The sequence below is a fragment of the Arachis ipaensis genome, chromosome B9, assembly GCF_059453495.1.
Source record: "Arachis ipaensis isolate K30076 ecotype BB chromosome B9, ASM5945349v1, whole genome shotgun sequence".
In the NCBI taxonomy this organism is placed as follows: domain Eukaryota; kingdom Viridiplantae; phylum Streptophyta; class Magnoliopsida; order Fabales; family Fabaceae; genus Arachis; species Arachis ipaensis.
Genome location: NC_142444.1, coordinates 124,415,507 through 124,438,459, shown reverse-complemented (window position 1 = coordinate 124,438,459; position 22,953 = coordinate 124,415,507). Strand labels below are relative to the sequence as shown.

Here is a 22,953-nt window from a genome sequence, read left to right as displayed (position 1 = left end):
CTACAAGGATAGATAAGAGCCTCTAGCTATATCATCTTGCATTGTGCTCTTTATTCTCTCTTGATATTGCCCCTTTTCTATTGTGTTTGAAATTATTAGCATCTTGGTCGCCACTTTCAATAGTATGTTGTATATGCTGCACACATATGATTTACCCTATGAATATAAATGGACCATCAATTACAATTACACTATTGGTTAATTAGTTCAGGATTTTGTTCAGATTTTTCTTGAATACTTTCTCTCACTTTCTAGTCTAGGTATTCTACATAATTAATAATCTTTATCATTCCTGTGATTCTGGTTTATAATAGTACTATGGCAAACAAGAAAGACAAAGCTTTAAGGTCAAGCATCTTAATGAGAGATATTATCTATGAACAAGAAGAGCAAATTGGATTAGGTCCTCGTCAATCCCGATTAATATCAACTGTGAAGAAAAGTAGAGGATTGAAAGGTAGTTCTATGGTTAATATCATTGGTGAGCTAGAAGATACTGCATCAAGCCCTTCTCAAATACCTTTAGTACCATATGCCAATGATCAAAACTCATCATGTTATCCCATTTTTCCTCTCATTTTCTTCTCTCTCCATAAATCACTATGTGAAACCTACCTCTAATTTTACTATAATTTGTAGATGGAAAAAAGTAGTGTCTTTCGTAGCGAAATTTCCCCTTATATGTGGTTGAAGTGGAGAAGGAGAAGCATTAGCATGGTCATGGAATACTACAATGGCTTCAGATTCTTATCTTTCATGGTCTTTATACTCTGTTTCCTTCTAATACTTTTTTTACCAAGACCCAAAAAACATGGATTGCATAGACAAAGCAGTGCATTCATATTCCCCAATTATATTATGGTTAAGGGATAAATAAGTCTTGTTTCTCTGGAGAATTTAAAGGGTTGAAGTAGACTTTAAGAAGAATATTTGATGATTGGTAATGAAAGTTATGTCAAGTGACATATTTGTGTATTATACTATGATTTTATCATTTTTTTGGCTAAAACATAATGCTTGAAAATAAGTTAAAGTTTGTCTAAATTAAAATTGTTGATTTTAGCTATAATATGAAATATATAGATGCATGCACACACACAGAGCATTTACACTTTGCAGTTGTATGCATATGTATCATTATGCACAGATGTATATTAATTGCTCCTTCAACAGTCATAGTAAATCAAAGTCATCTATATTTTGGGTGGTCTAATAATATTTTATTTTTTCTATATTTTAAGTTCCAAGTAAATCAAAGTCAGATAGTGAAAATACTTTAGAATCATCTACTATAACAGAGGTGTTTCTAAGTCTCATACTAAGTCATTACCTCAAACAAGGGAGAAGAATGTGATTCTTTCACTTAGAAAGAAGCAGGTTTATTTATACTTAAAATTGAAGAAGTTAAAATAGCATTTATAATTCATGCTTTATAATAATCATATTGAGATTTATTGTGGAAATATTGGTATTGGTGCCTTAAAATAGTTATTATCTTTTTGCAGACTCTTTATTCTTCTCTTACTCAAGAGATTCTTGACTTGAAATTAGAGAAAATGAAGCATGGCCAGCTTAAGAAAAGATCAAAAAAAGAAGAAAGTGGTGTGCTTGTAATATTGAGATGAATTTGTGAATTTGTGAATTTAATGAAAGAGGCAAATTTGTACAATGATTATTGATTAATGAAAGAGGCTATAAAAATTTTATTTTGTGAATTTGTGAATTTAATGAAATATTTCATGTTATATTAATTAATTTTAGTATATTTATATTGTGTATAATATAAAATAAAAAAATAGTATAATATAACTAAAAAAATAATACTAAAGAGTAACATTTTCTAAGTGTTAAAAGAAATATTTATGGTAATATTTTTTTAAGTGTTACAAAAAATATCTATGAAAAATTTTTTTTCTAAATGTTATAAAAATAATTTATGGTAACATTTTTTTAAGTGTTACAAAAAATATCTATGATAACATTTTTTAAGTGTTACAAAAATTATCTATGATAACATTTTTTTAAATGTTACAAAAGATATTAATTGTAATATTTTTCTAAGTGTTATTATCATAAATGGTCTATTGTAACATTTCTCATAATATTATTATAGAATATCTTTAATAACATTTTTACTAAATGTTATGAAATCTTTAGAAAAATATTAGTAAAACTCTTTAGTAACATAAAGTATATTTAACATTTGTTAAAATGTTACTAATATACATAGGTAACATTTTAATATGATTTGGTAACATTTTTTAAATGTTAGTAAAAATCAAGTATGTAGTAGTGCAAAAATGAATTTCATTGGCTATCGTTAGAAAAACATATGCTAAATTCAACGATAACGATCATCGGAATAACCCGGCTATAACTAGCACATTTCTAATAGTTTTTATTATGATAAAATCATTAATTATTTTGCTAGCTACTAGTTATTTTTTTGGAAAAAATGGTGTGGAGGTGCTTGAAGCCTTCAATGTCATCTGGCTTATGCTTCAAGTTTTTTCCGACAAGAATGAATAATAAAACAAATCACAATTAATTTTTAAATGCATCACAATGACAACGGTGTGATAGCAACTTGTTTGGCAGAAGTAGCGCATCACAACAACGTGAAATGATGTGTTTTAATTAAATACTTTGTCGTAAGATTTTTCCAAGCAAATTTAGTGATAACTTTCTGTGTTAAACTTTTGGATCATCCTTATTGTTGAAAATTATAATCTGACGATAATAATTTACCAAAAAAATTTTCATAAATTATCGTCAGAAAAATCTTTTCTAAATTTGAAAATAACGATCATCGGAATAACCCGACTATAACTAACGTATTTCTAATAGTTTCTAATATAATAAATTTATTGATTATTTTGCTGGCTGCTAATTATTTTTTTTTTGAAAAATGGTATGGAGGTGCTTGAAGCCTTCAATGTCATCTAGCTTTTTGCTTCAAGTCCTTTACCTACATAGAATGAATAATAAAACAAGTCAAATTTAATTTTAAATGCGTTACAATGACGACGGTGTGACATCAACTTGCTTAGCAGAGGTGGCGTATCACAATAACAACGTGAAATAATGTATTTTAATTAAATACCTTACCCTAACATTTTTTCAAGAAAAATTTAATGGTAAATTTTTATGCCATAATTTTATGTCATTTTTTACGTTGAAAAATAAATCTGGCGGTACTAATTTACCAAAAATGAATTTCATTGGTTATCGTCAGAAAAACCTATGATAAATTCAACGATAACGATCGTCGGAATAACCCGGCTATAACTAGTGCACTTTTAATAGTTTTTATTATTATAAATTCATTGATTAATCTGCTGGCTACTAATTATTTTTTTGGAACAATGGTATGGAGGTGCCTGAAGCCTTCAATGTCATCTGGCTTATGCTTTAAGTCTTTTGCCTACAAAAATGAATAATAAAACAAATCACAGTTCATTTTTAAATGTGTCACAGTGACAACGGTGTGATAACAACTTGTTTGGCAGAAATGGCGCATCACAACAACGTGAAATGATGTGTTTTAATTAAATACTTTGTCATAAGATTTTTACAAGAAAATTTAGTGATAAGTTTTTTCGTTATAATTTTGTATCATGACGATAATAATTTACCAAATAAATTTCATTAATTATCTTAAAAATATCTTTCCTAAATTTGACAATAACGATCGTCGGAATAACCCGACTATAACTAACGTATTTCTAATAGTTTCTAATATGATAAATTTATTGATTATTTTGCTGGTTGCTAATTATTTTTTTGGAAAAACGGTGTGGAGGTGCCTGAAGCCATCAATATCATCTTACTTATGCTTCAGTCATTTCCTTGCCTAGAATGAATAATAAAACAAGTTACAATTTAATTTTAAATGCATCATAATGACGACGGTGTGACAACATGTTTAACAGAGGTGGCGCATCATAACAACAACGTGAAATAGTGTATTTCAATTAAATACCTTACCCTAAGATTTTTTCAAGCAAAATTTAATGGTAAATTTTTACGTCATAACTTTTTGTAATTTTTTACGTTGAAAAATATAATCTGGCGGTAATAATTTACCAAAAAATGAATTTCATTGATTGTCGTAAGAAAAACCTATGATAAATTCAAGGATAATGATCGTCGAAATAATCCAGCTATAACTAGCGTATTTTTAATAGTTTCTATTATGATAAATTCATTGATTATTCTGCTGGCTGGTAATTATATTTTTGGAAAAATGGTGTAGAGGTGCCCGAAGCCTTCAATGTCATCTGGCTTATGCTTCAAGTCTTTTGCCTACGAGAATAAATAATAAAATAACTCACAATTCATTTTTAAATGTGTCACAATAACAACGGTGTGTTAGCAACTTGTTTGGTAGAAGTGGCGCGTCACAACAACGTGAAATGACATGTTTTAATTAAATAATTTGCCATTAAATTTTTCCAAGCAAAATTTAGTGATAATTTTTGCGTTATAATTTTGTATCATCTTTGGCGTTGAAAATTACAATCTGATGGTAATAATTTACCAAAAATACATTTCATTAATTATCGTTAGAAAAATCTATGCTAAATTTGAGAATAACGATCGTTCGAATAATCCGACTATAACTAACATATTTCGAATAGTTTCTAATATGATAAATCTATTGATTATTTTGCTCTTTACTAAATATTTTTTTTTTGAAAAAATGGTTTGGAGATGCTTGAAGCCATCAATGTCATCTGACTTATGCTTCAAGTCCTTTACCTGCATAGAATGAATAATAAAACAAGTCACAATTTAATTTTAAATGCGTCACAATGACGACGGTGTGACAACAACTTGCTTAGCAAAGGTGGTGCATCACAAGAACAACGTGAAATAATGTATTTCAATTAAATGGTAAATTTTTACGCCATAATTTTGGGTCATTTTTTTGGTTGAAAAATATAATCTGGCAGTAATAATTTACCAAAAATGAATTTTATTGATTATCGTAAGAAAAACCTATGCTAAATTCAACGATAACAATTGTCAGAATAACCCGACTATAACTAGCGCATTTTTAATAGTTTCTATTATGATAAATTCATTGACTATTCTGCTAACTGCTAATTATTTCTTTGGAAAAATAGTGTGGAGGTGCCTGAAGCCTTCAATGTCATCTGGCTTATGCTTAAAGTCTTTTTCCTACAAGAATGAATAATAAAACAAATCACAATTCATTTTTAAATGCGTTACAATGACAACGGTGTGATAGCAACTTGTTTGGCAGAAGTGCTGCATCACAACAACGTGAAATGATGTGTTTTAATTAAATACTTTGCCATAAGATTTTTCTAAGCAAAATTTAGTGATAAGTTTTTGCGTTATAATTTTATATCATCCTTGGTGTTGAAAATTATAATCTGACGATAATATTTCACCAAAAATACATTTCATTAATTATCGTCAAAAAAATCTTTCCTAAATTTGACAATAACAATCGTTAGAATAACCTGACTATAACTAACATCTTTCTAATAGTTTCTAATATGATAAATTTATTGATTATTTTGCTCGTTACTAATTATTTTTTGGCAAAATGGTGTGGAGGTGCCTGAAGCATTCAATGTCATCTGACTTATGCTTCAAGTCCTTTACCTACATAGAATGAATAATAAAACAAGTCACAATTTAATTTTAAATGCGTCACAATGACGACAGTGTGATAGCAACTTGCTTAACATAGGTGGCGCATCACAACAACAATGTGAAATAATATATTTCAATTAAATACTTTACCCTAAGATTATTTCCAGCAAAATTTAATGGTGAATTTTTACGGCATAATTTTGTGTCATTTTTTATGTTGAAAAATATAATCTGGCAGTAATAATTTACCAAAAATGAATTTCATTGGTTATCGTCAAAAAAATCTATGCGAAATTCAACGATAACGATCGTCGGAATAACCTGTCTATGACTAGCGCATTTCTAATAGTTCTTATTATGATAAATTCATTAATTATTCTGCTAGCTGCTAATTAATTTTTGTAAAAAAGGTGTGAAGGTGCCTGAAGCCTTCAATGTCGTCTGGCTTATGCTTCAAGTTTTTTTTACAAGAATAAATAATAAAACAAATCACAATTCATTTTTAAATGTGTTACAATGACAACGGTGTGATAGCAACTTGTTTGGCAGAAGTGGCACATCACAACAACGTGAAATGACGTGTTTTAATTAAATACTTCGCCGTAAGATTTTTCCAAGAAAAATTTAGTGATAAGTTTTTGCGTGATAATTTTATATCATTCTTGGTGTTGAAAATTATAATCAGATGGTAATAATTTACCAAAAATAAATTTCCTAAATTATCGTCAGAAAAATCTTTCCTAAATTTGACAATAACGATCGTTAGAATAACTTACACTAACTAATATATTTCTAATAGTTTCTAATATGATAAATTTACTAATTATTTTGTTCATCACTAATTATTTTTTTGGCAAAATGGTGTGGAGGTGCCTAAAGCCTTCAATGTCATCTGACTTATGCTTCAAGTCCTTTACCTATATAGAATGAATAATAAAATAAATCACAATTTAATTTTAAATGCGTCACAATGACGTTGGTGTGACAGCAACTTGCTTTGCAGATGTGGCGCATCACAACAACGTGAAATAATGTATTTCAATGAAATACCTTACCCTAAGATTTTTTTAAGAAAAATTTAATGGTAAATATTTTTACGCCATAATTTTGTGTCATTTTTACGTTGAAAAATATAATCTGGCGGTAATAATTTATCAAAAATGAATTTCATTGGTTATCGTAAGAAAAACCTATGCTAAATTCAACGATAATGATCGTCTGAATAACCTGGCTATAACTAGCGCATTTTTAATCATTTCTGCTATTATGATAAATTCATTGATTATTCTGCTGGCTGCTAGTTAATTTTTTTTTTTGGAAAAATGATGTGGAGGTTCCTGAAGCCTTCAATGTCATCTGTCTTATGCTTCAAGTTCTTTGTCTACATTGAATGTATAATAAAACTAGTCAATTTTAAATGCATCACAATGAAGATAGTGCGATGGCAACTTGCTTGCCAGAAATGGCGCATCACAATAATAACAACGTGAAATGATGTGTTTCAATTAAATACTTTACCTTAAGATTTTTTCAAGCAAAATTTAATGGTAAGTTTTTGCGCCGTAATTTTGTGTTATTTTTAGTGTTGAAAATTGTAATCTGATGGTAATAATTTACTATCGGAAACGAATTTCATTAGTTATCATTAAAAAAACTACTCTAAATTCGACGATAACGATCGTTGGAAAATTCGACTATAACTAGCATGTTTCTAATAGTTTCTATCATGATAAATTCATTGATTATTCTCTTGGCTGATTATTTTTTTGGAAAAATGTATGAAATAATATGTATATATACAAATACAAAATGATTGATAGCTTTTGATATATATAAAATAATTTTAAAACATAAATTAAATAAATCACTTACTGTAAATTCATGCATAATGTAAATCATAACATCACTGAAAAAAACAAAGATACTCTATTATATAACTCTAATTGATGGTGACCATTGTATCATAAAATTTCTATAAATGCTTAACCAAACAATTGTTTTAATTTCTCAAAACCAAACTAATAAATGAATGAATAAACCCTTGAGACTTTAGAGATTTAATTCCAGGTCCAATGCAGGGTCATTTAAGTTAATGATATTGACAAAATGATTCTTGACAATAGGTTTGTTGAGCTTATCGATCAATGCCCTAGTTCCATCAACTGTTGAAACTTCCATTATCTCCTCCACTTGGTGGATGAGTGGAGTTGATGATGATGGCAGTCTTGTCATTTCCGTTAGATAGCTCAAGGTAGAAGACGACCTAAGCTCGAGAGGAAAATTGCATGGCCGAATTGTTGATGACGGCGGTCGTGACATTGCGGCTCGAGTAGCATAAGGATATGGGCTAGCTCTTGTTAATCTTGGTTGAAAAGAATTAGCAACCAATCTTCTATGATGACTAGGAATCAAACGTTCTCTTTGAGAATTGACAAGGTTTGGTGAAAATGATTGTGTTCCCCTATAAAGGTTATTTTCTCGAGTTAATAAATGAGACTCAGAATGAATTATGAGTGCTTGAAAACTATGAAAAACTTGGTTGCATATTCTACATGAAATAGGATTTTGGTGATTATTGTTAAGAGAACGATATTGCCCATAGTTGAACAAACCTTGTCGACGGAAGTTGTAAAAGGTGTCGGACATTATTACTATCGAAAATGATAAGGATCTACAAAAAAAAAGGCGAAAACTTTAGAGTTTAGAGTTTAGACACGACTAATTATTTTTTACTTCTGTTTGATATATTCTCATACATCAAACTAGGCTTTTTATAGGTAAAACTGCTTGATGAAAATTAAATGAATGCATTGCATTTTTCATATTTATAATCATATGTTCAAAACAATTAAATTGGTGTGGTATTATAAGCATTAATGACATTTAATAATTGATAAATAATTAAAGTTTGACTAGTTGAATGGTTACAAGTTTTAACATATACAAGGGGCGCAAAGAGTGGTTTTCTTGTGTTAGACAAAGAGGATAGCAAATTTAGAAAGTTTTTTGCATGAAAATTTTCCCTTAAACCAAAGAGTATTACTTTAGTATCAAGATGAACAAAAACTAATGAAAAATAAATAAAACTAATAAATCTAAACAATTATGGCATGCACATGATGCAAATAATTTATATTTCAATTCATAAGAAATATTTTTCCTTTAATATATAAATGATTTTTCATTAAGAGATAAAATCTTATTTAATAATAAAATAATAAATAATCATAGTTTTTCTAATATATTTATATTTAATGGAGTTTTCCATGAAAATTTTACTGCAAATCGTCATTTAATTAGTCTATGTAGCTAGCCAACTTTAATTAATAGAATAAGATTTTATTGTACGTATGTTTAATATAAAAATGTATCATTTCTCAGTTTGTGTATGCTGATTAATAAATTAGTGATTAGTAAATTAAACTTTAATTGGACGAAAAATAAAAGTTAGAGAAAAGTATAATTCTGTATTTAGTGACTTTTAATTAAGAAATAAAATCTTATTTAATAATGAAAGGAAAAATAGTAAGAAAATCGTAGTTTTTCTAATATATGTATAGTTTTTTATATAAGACAGTAGAATATCGACTTGAATATTAGTTTCACTATTAAAAACACGGAAGTTCATCACAAAAATTTTATTCCAGACTTATGTTAATAGCAAAATTAAATTAGTGTGTCTCAAATTTGCTATGAAAATAGCCTGTGTCAGAACTGCGTTTGTGAAAGACTTAGGTTTAGTCAGGTAAAGTTTTATTTTTTAAAAGTTGTAGTATTAATATTTAATAAATTAAATTAAAAATAATTTTTAGTAAATATAAATATAAATAAAATTAGTTTAGATAAGTTCATAAATAAATTTTTTAACATTTAATTTATAAAAAATTTTAGTATTAATATTTGGTACAATTTTTTAAATTAATTTGTAATTTTTTAAAAAAGTTATTTAAAGTACTTATGAAAAAGTAAAAAAATAAGTGAATTCTCTTATAATAAAAAACTTTAATTTTTATCACTTTCTTTTTAAAATAAGTACTTTTGTGACTTATATATATATATATATATATATATATATATATATGTTTTAAGTTTCTTTACCAAAAGTGTTTAATTAAATTATTTATCTAGACTAGTCCTAAGTGTATAGGTAAAATAACTTTTAAAATTTTAAAATACTATAATAGATGTTATTCATGTATAAAGTTATATAAAACTTTTTAATTTTGATAAGTACAAACCATTTTTAAAAAGTTTTACTTTAGAACTTAGTTTAGTAAAACTTTTTGAAGAAGTGCTTGTATGTGCTTATAAAAAAAAAAGATTATGTGCTTGTACTTATAACTTTTAAAAGATAGAATTACTTTTGAAAGTACCTAAGGTAGGAATTTTTTAAAGATGACTTATGTGCTTATAAAAATTAAAAAGTCTAATGTAATCTTATATACGTTAATATCCATCCAAATTTAATCCTTATATTAATGTCTATCATCGTATTTTTAAATTTTAAAAGTTATTTTATTAAATGCACTTATCACTTGTGTTTATTAAAAGTCATTTTTAGTTTAATTTAGCAAACTTAAATGCTACAACTTTTAAAAAACTATCTTTCAGTATAACAATTCATGCAGATAGCGGCAGAAATTTTGCGGTACCAAATGAATAATTGCGGCGTATATTGCGGCGGTTAAGAGTGGGCTGCAATCAGCATTATACTTAGCGGCAATTTTCCTAGAACCGCCGTAATATGTTACTTGAGTTACTATTTTACTTTTTGTGGCAGTTTTCTTTCAACTGCCACAATATGCGTTTAAATACATATTTCAATGCGTTTATACTACATATGTTTAAATCATTGTTACTTAAACTGGTAACACTATTTCTAGATTCGTTTTACGTAAAAAAATTAATAAGTTAAATAAGTTATATATGTTAACTCATGTGAACAAATTTACCAATAAAATTTTCTCGTTTACTATATTATCATTTAAATATGCATTCAAACATAAATGTAAAGAAAAAAATAAAGTGAACCTCTGAATTTGTAAAATTAAAATAAAGTTCTAACGAGCATAAATTAAAGTTAATCTTCTTCGAAATTATGCTTTACTGAACCTAAATCAATAAATTCTAAAAGTAGATAAATATGCAAAACTGCGACCCAAACCATTAAATTAAGGGAATCAACATAACTCTTATAATAAAAGGTCAAAATTTCTCTTCAACATTGTATTGACCTAGCGAAAAATACTCTGTCAAGAATCTATGGCCTTCACGTCTTACGATATCTGATATGTCATCTCCATACCATGGTTTTTTGTTCAGATTAAAGCACCTTTTCATAGCATGTATATAATCTTGTCTTTGATGGTTTTCTAAAGTTTTTTTGTCTTCTTTCAATACTTTATTGAGATCAAACTGCATGGAGATGTCCATTCCAACAAAGGAGATATCAACTAAATTGTCTTCTGAATCAGACTCTTCCCCATCTAGACTGCCAAGAACTATTTTGCTGGAATATTCAGGTAATACTAAAAATATCAACATGCATAGAACAAAATAAGTATACCCAGAAGAAATTGGGAACTCCCAAGTCATTAGATAGTAATTTAGAAAAAAACAGACGACAATATGCTAAGACAATTTTAAAACTAAACACAAATAAATAATAATTACCATCTCCCTTGTTGGTAGTTTGGGGAGATTTCCTAGTAAGAAGCTTAGTAATTTGCAATTCTATATACTTTATTTCCTCTTGTTGTGACGTAATATCCAACTCAACAGCATGCTTGTTTGTAAAGCGCGTCTACATAATAAAAAGAAATATATACTTCATGTTGTTCTTTTTTGTAAAATACACGGTTAATATTTGATTTACTTTTTATATTAGATATTTATTCTTTTACCTTCAATTCGGCAAGTATGTCTTTAGAGATCTTCCCATATGCACATGTCACAAAAACATACCCAAATTTATTCGCGTACATTGATCCCCATTCATGAAGTTCCTACAAATTTGAATGTTAACGTAGCAAGCATTACTGCAGCAAATTTGTTAGCATATATGAACTTAAAATATATATTATTCAAAGTACAGTTTAACACAAGTTTCTAAGGGTATGCCTATTGATGGGCGGATAATTTATACGCTTTTTGGCATTATTTTTAGTATGTTTTTAGTAGAATCTAGTTACTTTTAGGGATGTTTTCATTAATTTTTATGTTAAATTCACATTTCTGGACTTTACTATGAGTTTGTGTGTTTTTCTGTGATTTCAGGTATTTTCTGACTGAAATTGAGGGACTTGAGCAAAAATCAGATTCAGAGGTTGAAGAAGGACTGCTGATGCTGTTGGATTCTGACCTCCCTGCACTAAAAGTGGATTTTCTAGAGCTACAGAACTTAAAATGGCGCGCTTCCAATTGCGTTGGAAATTAGACATCCAGAGCTTTCCAGCAATGTATAATAGTCCATACTTTGGCCAAGTTTAGATGACGCAAACTGGCGTTCAACGCCAGCTCTCTGCCCAAATCTGGCGTCCAGCGCCAGAAAAGGATCCAAAACCAGAGTTGAACGCCCAAACTGGCACAAAAACTGGCGTTCAACTCCAAGAAGGACCTCTACACGTGCAACACTCAAAGCTCAGCCCAAGCACACACCAAGTGGGCCCCGAAAGTGGATTTATGCATCAATTACTTACTCTTGTAAACCCTAGTAGCTAGTTTATTATAAATAGGACATTTCACTATTGTATTTGACATCTTTGGATTATCTTTTGATCCTGAGTTATATCTTTGGACGCCTGGTTCTTAGATCAGAGGGGCTGGCCATTCGGCCATGCCTGAACCTTTCACTTATGTATTTTCAACGGTAGAGTTTCTACACTCCATAGATTAAGGTGTGGAGCTCTGCTGTTCCTCAAAGATTAATGCAAAGTACTACTGTTTTCTATTCAACTCATCTTATTTCACTTCTAAGATATTCATTCGCACTTCAACCTGAATGTGATGAACGTGACAATCATCATCATTCCCTATGAACGCGTGCCTGACAACCACTTCCGTTCTACCTTCGACTGAATGAGTATCTCTTAGATCTCTTAACCAGAATCTTCGTGGTGCAAGCTAGAATGATGGCAGCATTCAAGAGAATCCGGAAGGTCTAAACCTTGTCTGTGGTATTCCGAGTAGGATTCAATGACTGAATGACTGTGACGAGCTCCAAACTCGCGATTGCCGGGCGTAGTGACAGACGCAAAAGGATAGTAAATCCTATTCCAGCATGATCGAGAACCGACAGATGAATAGCAGTGCCGTGACAGGGTGCGTTGACCATTTTCACTGAGAGGATAAGATGAAGCCATTGACAAGGGTGATGCCTCCAGACGATTAGCCGTGCCATGACAGGGCATTTGGATCATTTTCCCGAGAGAAGACCGAAAGTAGCCATTGACAATGGTGATGTATCACATAAAGCCAGCCATGGAAAGGAGTAAGACTGATTGGATGAAGATAGCAGGAAAGCAGAGGTTCAGAGGAACGAAAGCATCTCTATTCGCTTATCTGAAATTCTCACCAGTGATTTACATAAGTATTTCTATCCCTGTTTTATTATATTATTTTCGAAAACCCCATTACTATTTTATATCCGCATGACTGAGATTTACAAGGTGACCATAGCTTGCTTCATACCAACAATCTCCGTGGGATTCGACCCTTACTCACGTAAGGTATTACTTGGACGACCCAGTGCACTTGCTGGTCAGTTGTGCGAAGTTGTGAACCATGGTATTGGCATCATGTTTTTGGCGCCATTACCAGGGAAAGAAAGAGCGATGAATTTTTACATAATCAAAGTATAATCATAATTTCTGCGCACCAAGTTTTTGGCGCCGTTGTCGGAGATTGTTCGAGTTTGGACAACTGACGGTTCATCTTGTTGCTCAGATTAGGTAATTTTCTTTTTGTTTTCTTTTCAAAAAAAAATTTTCAAAAAATCTTTCAAAAATTTTCTCATCTGTTTTCGAAAAAATAAAAATGTTTTCAAAAAAAAATGTTTTCAAAAATATATTTTTCTTCAGAATTTTTAAGAATGAATTCTAGTGTTTCATAAAGCATGATGAAGCCTGGCTGGCTGTAAAGCCATGCCTGTAGGGCATGTTAGGCTTGTCATGTCTGAATTACACTCATATTTTTATTAAAGCTTGGCTGGCTATTAAGCCATGCCTGACCCTTTGATTGGAGCTTTAGACTAACATGGCAAGATTCCTGGAATTCATATTAAAAATTTTGGAATCCCTATTTTTATTTTTCACAATAATTTTTGAAAAAAAAAAACCAAAAAAATTTAGAAAATCATAAAAATCAAAAATATTTTGTGTTTCTTGTTTGAGTCATGTGTCATGTTATAAGTTTGGTGTCAATTGCATACTCATCTTGCATTTTTCGAAAATTCTCATGCATTCATAGTGTTCTTCATGATCTTCAAGTTGTTCTTGGTAAGTCTTCTTGTTTGATCTTTGCATTTGCATGTTTTGTGTCTTTTCTTGTTTTTCATATGCATTCTTGAATTCTTAGTGCCTAAGCATTAAAGAATTCTAAGTTTGGTGTCTTGCATGTTTTCTTTGCATTAAAAATTTTTCAAAAAAATATGTTCTTGATGTTCATCATGATCTTCATCGTGTTCTTGGTGTTCATCTTGACATTCATAGCATTCATGCATGCATTCATTGTTTTGATCCAAAATTCTCATGCATTGCATCCTTTTTCTTGTTTTTCTCTCTCATCATAAAAAATCAAAAATAAAAAAAATAGCTTTCCCTTTTTCTCTCATCAAATTCGAAAATTTGGATTGACTTTTTCAAAAATTTTTAAAAATCAAGTTGTTTCTTATGAGTCAAATCAAATTTTCAATTTGAAAATCTTATCTTTTTCAAAATCTTTTTCAAAAATAAAATCTTTTTCAAATTTCTTAGTTATTTTCGAAAATTCCAAAAATATTTTTCAAAAATATTTTTTTTTATTTTATCTCATAATTTTCGAAAATAACATCATCAATTAATGTTTTGATTCAAAAATTTCAAGTTTGTTACTTGCTTGTTAAGAAAGATTCAAACTTTAAGTTCTAGAATCATATCTTGTGATTTCTTGTGAATCAAGTCATTAATTGTGATTTTTAAAAATTAAATCTTTTTCAAAACTAATTTCTATCATATCTTTTCAAAAATATCTTCTTATCTTATCCTTTTCAAAAATTTGATTTCAAAATATCTTTTCTAACTTCCTAACTTCTTATCTTTTCAAAATTTGTTTCAACTAACTAACTAACTTTTTGTTTGTTTCTTATCTTTTTCAAAACTACCTAACTAACTCTCTCTCTAATTTTCGAAAATATCTTTCCCCTTTTTCAAAATTTCTTTCTAATTAACTAATTATTTTAATTTTTGATTTTAATTTTCAAAAATTACTAACCTTTTTCAAAAACTATTTTCAAAAATCACTAACTCTTTTTCAAAAATTATTTTCGAAATTTTCCCTCTCTCATCTTATTCTATTTATTTATTCATCTACTAACATCTCTCCCTCACCCACCAAAAATCCGAACCCTCTCTCCCTCTTTCTGAGTTCAGATTTTTCTCTTCCTCTTTCCTTAGAGGATTCCTCTTCTTTTCTTTTTCTCTTCTCTTTCTTATGAGCAGGGACAGAGAAAAAGGTATTCTTGTTGAAGCTGATTCAGAACCTGAAAGGACTCTGAAGAGAAAACTAAAAGAAGCTAAATTACAACAATCCAGAGACAACTTGATTGAAAATTTCGAACAAGTAAAGGAGATGGCAGCTGAACCCAACAACAATAATGCAAGGAGAATGCTTGGTGACTTTACTGCACCTAATTCCAATTTACATGGAAGAAGCATCTCCATTCCTGCCATTGGAGCAAACAACTTTGAGCTGAAACCTCAATTAATTTCTCTGATGCAGCAAAACTACAAGTTTCATGGACTTCCATCTGAAGATCCTTTTCAGTTCTTAACTGAATTCTTGCAGATATGTGATACTGTTAAGACTAATGGAGTAGATCCTGAAGTCTACAGGCTCATGCTTTTCCCTTTTGCTGTAAGAGACAGAGCTAGAATATGGTTGGATTCTCAACCTAAAGACAGCCTGAACTCTTGGGATAAGCTGGTCAAGGCTTTCTTAGCCAAGTTCTTTCCTCCTCAAAAGCTGAGTAAGCTTAGAGTGGATGTTCAAACCTTCAGACAGAAGGAAGGTGAATCCCTCTATGAAGCTTGGGAGAGATACAAAGGACTGACCAAAAAGTGTCCTTCTGACATGCTTTCAGAATGGACCATCCTGAACATATTCTATGATGGTCTGTCTGACTTAGCTAAGATGTCATTGGATACTTCTGCAGGTGGATCCATTCACCTAAAGAAAACGCCTGCAGAAGCTCAAGAACTCATTGACATGGTTGCTAATAACCAGTTCATGTACACTTCTGAAAGGAATCCTGTGAGTAATGGGACGACTATGAAGAAGGGAGTTCTTGAGGTTGATACTCTGAATGCCATATTGGCTCAGAATAAAATATTGACTCAGCAAGTCAATATGATTTCTCAGAGTCTGAATGGAATGCAAGTTGCATCCAACAGTACTCAAGAGGCATCTTCTGAAGAAGAAGCTTATGATCCTGAGAACCCTGCAATAGCAGAGGTGAATTACTTAGGTGAACCTTATGGAAACACCTATAACTCATCATGGAGAAATCATCCAAATTTCTCATGGAAGGATCAAAAGCCTCAACAAGGCTTTAATAATGGTGGAAGAAATAGGTTTAGCAATAGCAAGCCTTTTCCATCATCCACTCAGCAACAGACAGAGAATTCTGAGCAGAATCCATCTAGCTTAGCAAACTTAGTCTCTGATCTGTCCAAGGCCACTGTAAGTTTCATGAATGAAACAATGTCTTCCATTAGAAATTTGGAAGCACAAGTAGGCCAGCTGAGTAAAAGGATCACTGAAATCCCTCTTAGCACTCTCCCAAGCAATACAGAAGAAAATCCAAAAGGAGAGTGCAAGGCCATTAACATAACCAAAATGGCCGAACCCAATGAGGGAGAGGAGGACGTGAATCCCAAGGAGGAAGACCTCCTGGGACGTCCAGTGATCAATAAGGAGCTTCCCTCTGAGGAACCAAAGGACTCTGAGGCTCATCTAGAGACCATAGAGATTCCATTGAACCTCCTTATGCCATTCATGAGCTCTGATGAGTATTCCTCTTCTGAAGAGAATGAGGATGTTACTGAAGAGCAAACTGCCAAGTTTCTTGGTGCAATCATGAAGCTGAATGCCAAATTATTTGGTATTGAGACTTGGGAAGATGAACCTCTCTTGTTCACCAATGAACTAAGTGATCTGGATCAACTGACATTGCCTCAGAAGAAACAGGATCCTGGAAAGTTCATAATACCTTGTACCATAGGCACCATGATCTTTAAGGCTCTGTGTGACCTTGGTTCAGGAATAAACCTCATGCCCCTCTCTGTAATAGAGAAACTGGGAATCTATGGGGTGCAAGCTGCTAAAATCTCATTAGAGATGGCAGACAATTCAAGAAAATAGGCTTATGGACAAGTAGAGGACGTGCTAGTAAAGGTTGAAGGCCTTTACATCCCTGCTGATTTCATAGTCCTGGATACTGGAAAGGAAGAGGATGAATCCATCATCCTAGGAAGATCTTTCCTAGCCACAGCAAGAGCTGTGATTGATGTGGACAGAGGAAAATTAATCCTTCAATTGAATGAGGACAACCTTGTGTTTACAACTCAAGGATCTCTCTCTGCATCCATGGAGAGGAAGCAGAAAAAGCTTCTCTCAAAGCAGAGTCAAACAAAGCTCCCACAGTCAAACTCTAAGTTTGGTGTTGGAGAGTCTCAACAAAGCTCTGCACATCTGTGAGGCTCCATGAGAGCCCACTGTCAAGCTATTGACATTAAAGAAGCGCTTGTTGGGAGGCAACCCAATTTTTATTTATCTAACTATCTTTTTCTTAGATATATGTCTTTATAGGTTCATGATCATGTGGAGTCACAAAATAAACAAAAAAATTAAAAACGGAATCAAAAACAGCAGAAGAAAAATCACACCCTGGAGGAAGCATCTGCCTGGCGTTCAACGCCAGAACAGAGCATGGTTCTGGCGCTGAACACCCAAAATGGGCAACATCCTGGCGCTGAACGCCCAGAACAAGCATGGTTCTGGCGTTCAACGCCAGAAATAGCAACAAATGGGCGTTGAACGCCCAAATTGGGCACCAACCTGGCGCTGAATGCCCAGAGTTGTGTGCAAGGGCATTTTGCATGCCTAAATTGGTGCAGGGATGTAAATGCCTTGACATCTCAAGATCTGTGGACCCCACAGGATCATCTCAGGATCTGTGGACTCACAGGATCATCTCAGGATCTGTGAATCTCACAGGATCCCCACCCACCTCACCCTCTATCTCTCCATTTATGACCATCCCTTCTGTTTTCCATCCACCACTCACATCCATACACACATCCCTCTATCTCCTCCATATCTTCTTCTTCTTCTATTCCTTCTTCTTTTGCTCGAGGGCGAGCAACATTCTAAGTTTGGTGTGGTAAAAGCATAAGGTTTTTCGTTTTTCCATTACCATTGATGGCACCTAAACCTCTAAAAGAGGGGAAGGGAAGACAAAGGCTTCCACCTCCGAGTCATGGGAGATGGAAAGATTCATCTCAAGGGTCTATAGCTCAGTGGTAGAACATGTGGTTGCAAATCAAGAAATCCCTGAGATACCTCAGGGGATGCACTTCCCTCCACATAAATATTAGGAGCAAATCAACACCTCCCTAGGAGAATTAAGTTCCAACATGGGACAATTAAGGGTGGAACATCAAGAGCACTCCATCATCCTTCATGAAATAAGAGAAGATCAAAAAGCAATGAGGTAGGAGCAACAAAGACAAGGAAGAGACATAGAAGAGCTCAAGGACATCATTGGTTCCTCAAGAAGGAAACGCCACCATCACTAAGGTGGATTCATTCCTTGTTCTTATTTCTTCTGTTTTTTGTTTTCTATGTTATGTGCTTATCTGTGTTTGTGTCTTCATTACATGATCATTAGTAGTTAGTAACTATGTCTTAAAGTTATGAATGTCCTATGAATCCATCACCTCTCTTAAATGAAAAATGTTTTAATTCAAAAGAACAAGAAGTACATGAGTTTTGAATTTATCCTTGAACTTAGTTTAATTATATTGATGTGGTGACAATGCTTCTTGTTTTCTGAATGTATGCTTGAACAGTGCATATGTCTTTTGAAGTCGTTGTTTAAGAATGTTAAATATGTTGGCTCTTGAAAGAATGATGACTAGGAGACATGTTATTTGATAATCTGAAAAATCATAAAAATGATTCTTGAAGCAAGAAAAAGCAGCAAAGAACAAAGCTTGCAGAAAAAAAAAGGGGCGAAAAAAAAACAGAAAGGAAAAGAAAAAGCAAGCAGAAAAAGCCAAAGCTCTTAAAACCAAGAGGCAAGAGCAAAAAGCCAATAACCCTTAAAACCAAAAGGCAAGGGCAAATAAAAAGGATCCCAAGGCTTTGAGCATCAGTGGATAGGAGGGCCTAAAGGAATAAAATCCTGGCCTAAGCGGCTAAACCAAGCTGTCCCTAACCATGTGCTTGTGGCGTGAAGGTGTCAAGTGAAAACTTGAGACTAAGCGGTTAAAGTCAAGGTCCAAAGCAAAAGAAGAGTGTGCTTAAGAACCCTGGACACCTCTAATTGGGGACTTTAGCAAAGCTGAGTCACAATCTGAAAAGGTTCACCCAATTATGTGTCTGTGGCATTTATGTATCCGGTGGTAATACTGGAAAACAAAGTGCTTAGGGCCACGGCCAAGACTCATAAAATAGCTGTGTTCAAGAATCATCATACTGAACTAGGAGAGTCAATAACACTATCTAAACTCTGAGTTCCTATAGATGCCAATCATTCTGAACTTCAATGGATAAAGTGAGATGCCAAAACTTTTCAAGAGGCAAAAAGCTATAAGTCCCGCTCATATGATTGAAGCTCTGTTTCATTGATTGTTTGGAATTTATAGTATATTCTCTTCTTTTTATCCTATTTGATTTTCAGTTGCTTGGGGACAAGCAACAATTTAAGTTTGGTGTTGTGATGAGCGGATAATTTATACGCTTTTTGGCATTGTTTTTAGTATATTTTTAGTAGAATCTAGTTACTTTTAGGGATGTTTTCATTAGTTTTTATGTTAAATTCACATTTCTGGACTTTACTATGAGTTTGTGTGTTTTTCTGTGCTTTCAGGTATTTTCTGACTGAAATTGAGGGACTTGAGCAAAAATCAGATTCAGAGGTTGAAGAAGGACTGCTGATGCTGTTGGATTCTGACCTCCCTGCACTCAAAGTGGATTTTCTGGAGCTACAAAACTCGAAATGGCGCGCTTCCAATTGCGTTGGAAAGTAGACATCCAGGGCATTCCAGAAATGTATAATAGTCCATACTTTGACCAAGTTTAGACGATGCAAACTGGCATTCAACGCTAGCTCTCTGCCCAAATCTGGCGTCCAGCGCCAGAAAAGGATCCAAAACCAGAGTTGAACGCCCAAACTGGCACAAAAACTGGCGTTCAACTCCAAGAAGGACCTCTACACGTGCAACACTCAAAGCTCAGCCCAAGCACACACCAAGTGAGCCCCGAAAGTGGATTTATGCATCAATTACTTACTCTTGTAAACCCTAGTAGCTAGTTTATTATAAATAGGACATTTCACTATTGTATTTGACATCTTTGGATTATCTTTTGATCCTGAGTTATATCTTTGGACGCCTGGTTCTTAGATCAGAGGGGCTGGCCATTCGGCCATGCCTGAACCTTTCACTTATGTATTTTCAACGGTAGAGTTTCTACACTCCATAGATTAAGGTGTGGAGCTCTGCTGTTCCTCAAAGATTAATGCAAAGTACTACTGTTTTCTATTCAACTCATCTTATTTCGCTTCTAAGATATTCATTCGTACTTCAACCTGAATGTGATGAACGTGACAATCATCATCATTCCCTATGAACGCGTGCCTGACAACCACTTCCGTTCTACCTTCGACTGAATGAGTATCTCTTAGATCTCTTAACCAGAATCTTCGTGGTGCAAGCTAGAATGATGGCGGCATTCAAGAGAATCCGGAAGGTCTAAACCTTGTCTGTGGTATTCCGAGTAGGATTCAATGACTGAATGACTGTGACGAGCTCCAAACTCGCGATTGCCGGGCGTAGTGACAGACGCAAAAGGATAGTAAATCCTATTCCAGCATGATCGAGAACCGACAGATGAATAGCCGTGCCGTGACAGGGTGTGTTGACCATTTTTACTGAGAGGATAAGATGAAGCCATTGACAAGGGTGATGCCTCCAGACGATTAGCCGTGCCGTGACAGGGCATTTGGATCATTTTCCCGAGAGAAGACCGAAAGTAGCCATTGACAATGGTGATGTATCACATAAAGCCAGCCATGGAAAGGAGTAAGACTGATTGGATGAAGATAGCAGGAAAGCAGAGGTTCAGAGGAACGAAAGCATCTCTATTCGCTTATCTGAAATTCTCACCAGTGATTTACATAAGTATTTCTATCCATGTTTTATTATATTATTTTCGAAAACCCCATTACTATTTTATATCCGCATGACTGAGATTTACAAGGTGACCATAGCTTGCTTCATACCAACAATCTCCGTGGGATTCGACCCTTACTCACGTAAGGTATTACTTGGACGACCCAGTGCACTTGCTGGTCAGTTGTGCGAAGTTGTGAACCATGGTATTGGCATCATGTTTTTGGCGCCATTACCAGGGAAAGAAAGAGCGATGAATTTTTACATAATCAAAGTGTAATCACAATTTCTGCGCCCCACCTATAGAACAAACCTGCATGATAGATTTGTCCGCCATTTTCAAGTATTGGTTATAACAAGATAATCCTGATATAGCCTCCAACCAACACCTAACATTCACTTTACAAAACAATATATTTCTAGCAATAGAAATTGCATGTTTTAATGAAGAGAATGGAGAGGTCACAACCATTTCTGTAGCGAATGTTGTGCTTGCACAACATGATGAAAAGTCCTCAGTTTTCATTTGCCCTGTTCCACCGTCATATTATGTTCACTAATGTTCAAAGAATGTGATACTGTATATGAAATCCTTAACAACTATTGGGTCTAAGAGTTAAGCTTTTGAAAATATTTTTTTTCCTTATATTGCTTTGTAGTTTTTATTTGCTAAGTGTTTTAATGGTTTTTTTAAATTGTTTTTGTGCTAATATTTGTCTAGTAATATAGTTTTCTATCAAGGTTTGTAAAAATGCATAGGAAACCATGGTACAACATTATACGAAAACCCCTGAAAGATGTCGGAACTAATTCCGAAACTGAGGAGACTACGGTAAGTGTTCATGGTTAACATTTCTTTACATAACCTTATGTTAAAATTATATAGCCTTCAATTATATCATTGAGCCATTTTGTAATTTTTTTTGTGGAGACTTACTAGTTTATGAATTCAATTAATATTCTAAATTAATTCTTTTTGTTTAATATAATTCTAAATGATTTCAAATTGCCTTAAGGTTGGATCCAAGACTAGAGGAGCTCAGATATCACGTGAGCAACCACGTGAGCAACCACGTGATAGAGCTCTTCCGATTTCGTCCTCAGCTAATAGAGCTCCAGCATCCCGTATCAATTAACCATTTCACATGTACCGCGCAATGATAGGTGGCTTGCGCTGTCAAGTACAACTGACGAGCCTCTGATGTGTGAGCATCTTTCTTATCTTTTCTTTGTGAATCTGCATGTAAAATTGTTAAATTAAATCAAGATTTAGGTGTTTTAAGCCATCATTAATGCTACTTTGTGTTTTTTTCAATCTGATTTATTACAGGTGGCATTCGGGCGAGTTTAGCAAACTGCAAAGAGAATTCGTGGATGCTATCAACCCTGATCTCCTCACACTCCAACGAGCATAACCTGAGTTACAGAGGACCAATTGACGCGGTTTAGCAGCATTTGAAAGCCAACTTCTAGAGCTTTCCAACGATATATAATAGTCTATACTTTTTCTCTGTCATGGTTGCGCCAAACCCATAAACTCCAAGTTTGGTGCCAGGGACCTTGCACAGCGTGAAAAAGTTGCTGCCCAGGTGGTGCCAAATGCCACAAACCTGAAGTTTGGTGCGAGGAGCCTGCAAATGCATGCGTACTTGCTGCATACATGGCACCAAATGCC

General features: G+C 33.0%; 1 protein-coding gene and 1 non-coding gene across 2 annotated transcripts; both read right to left on the bottom strand.

Annotated features, from left to right (window-relative positions):
• Window positions 1-10,833: 10,833 nt before the first annotated feature.
• On the bottom strand, window positions 10,834-21,804 carry LOC148546197 (uric acid degradation bifunctional protein TTL-like). Its single transcript, XM_088499157.1, has 4 exons — window positions 21,592-21,804; window positions 11,532-11,633; window positions 11,302-11,431; window positions 10,834-11,156 (listed from the first exon to the last, which is right to left on the bottom strand). The coding sequence occupies exons 1-4, from the start codon at window positions 21,802-21,804 to the stop codon at window positions 10,834-10,836; spliced, it is 768 nt and encodes a 255-aa protein (XP_088355283.1).
• On the bottom strand, window positions 15,853-15,960 carry LOC148546198 (small nucleolar RNA R71). Its single transcript, XR_015901980.1, has one exon. It is a non-coding gene; the product is annotated as a small nucleolar RNA R71 (small nucleolar RNA).
• Window positions 21,805-22,953: the final 1,149 nt, after the last annotated feature.